Source organism: Hippocampus comes, unplaced genomic scaffold (assembly GCF_001891065.2).
Source record: "Hippocampus comes isolate QL1 unplaced genomic scaffold, H_comes_QL1_v1.1 scaffold154, whole genome shotgun sequence".
In the NCBI taxonomy this organism is placed as follows: domain Eukaryota; kingdom Metazoa; phylum Chordata; class Actinopteri; order Syngnathiformes; family Syngnathidae; genus Hippocampus; species Hippocampus comes.
Window position 1 is genome coordinate 242,408 of NW_017806278.1, and position 1,162 is coordinate 243,569.

Genomic DNA, 1,162 nt, shown 5'->3' on the forward strand with positions numbered 1-1,162 from the left:
CAAACGCCCCTGGGGACCGGTCCGGGCCCGCGGACCGGCGGTTGGGGACCCCTGACTTAAGGAATAAAAATGGTTTGAAAGTTGGTGTCATGTCACAATAACATGACAATGCTGTTTGATATCTGCAGGGGGCTGGTATTGAGATTTATCCTGGCAGTGTGTGCACTCTGGTCGGCAACGGCATCCACCATTGTAAGGATGGAATTCTCATCAAGATGAATCAACCGATGGTGGGTGGACAAGGATATAAACCTGTGAATTGTCGCCACACGTGTTGGAGTACAGCGACAAAGTTTGATGTTTGCCATCGTGCATCAAATCACTCCGGCGCTTAGATCCCATCCAAACAAATATTGTTAATACAGTGATCCCTCGCTACTTCGCGGTTCGTTTATCGCGGGTTCAGTGCATCGCGGATTTTTTCAAACATATTAAAAAATATATATAAATAACTGTATATGTTGCTCTATGTGACTCGCTGTTGTTTTGCAGCTTCTCGCGGACCGTTTGCGGACTTGGAAAAAAAATCTATATTTTTTTTACCTGTTTATGTTAATTGGACGTTACTTTGCGGATTTTCGTTTATCGCGGGTGGTTTTGGTCCCCATTAACAGCGATAAACGAAGGATTACTTTACTGCCTTTTCTTTAGTGGCGCACATTTCCAACATTCTTTGTAATGCGGGGTTCAGGCCGAACGTGAAATATCGTTTTGCACCGCATGTCTTTCGTGTTTGTCTGGCGGGGGGGGGGATTACGGGGAGGTTTGTTTCACGTGGAGAAAGAAGGAGGGCCGCCACCTCCTCATCCGACAGAATAAAAAAATGTTTGAATATCATGGGGCAGTCAAGTGGCCGGAAGTGTTGCGAAAGCTTCGGCTAATTCTACAGGCGCTGCCTTGGTTGACAGTTCAACAGCAGTAAACTTTATTTGCCTGGACATGTCCATTTTTTTATTTATTTATTTATTTATTTTTTACGCATTCATCCTGGCGTCAGGAGGAATTTTATAAATTCATGATAATGTCTGGCTTTAATTGTTTTTCATGGGGCCGTTTAGCATGTGTTTAATTTGACTGACGTTTTGTGTGACAAATGACAGGCAGAGTGCACCGTGTTGTTCCGGACGGGTTGTGTGTGTGTGCGTGTGCGTGTGCGTGTGCG

The 1,162-nt window shown here is 44.9% G+C and overlaps 1 protein-coding gene across 2 annotated transcripts in view; it reads left to right on the forward strand.

The window, feature by feature from the left end:
• Positions 1-1,162, forward strand: part of shcbp1 (SHC SH2-domain binding protein 1) — a 26,808-nt gene that overhangs the window by 17,155 nt on the left and 8,491 nt on the right. For both annotated transcript variants that reach the window (XM_019857852.1, XM_019857853.1), the window contains exon 11: positions 129-230. In XM_019857852.1, coding sequence (XP_019713411.1) covers positions 129-230 — 102 coding nt within the window. The remainder of the gene's footprint in view (positions 1-128; positions 231-1,162) is intronic.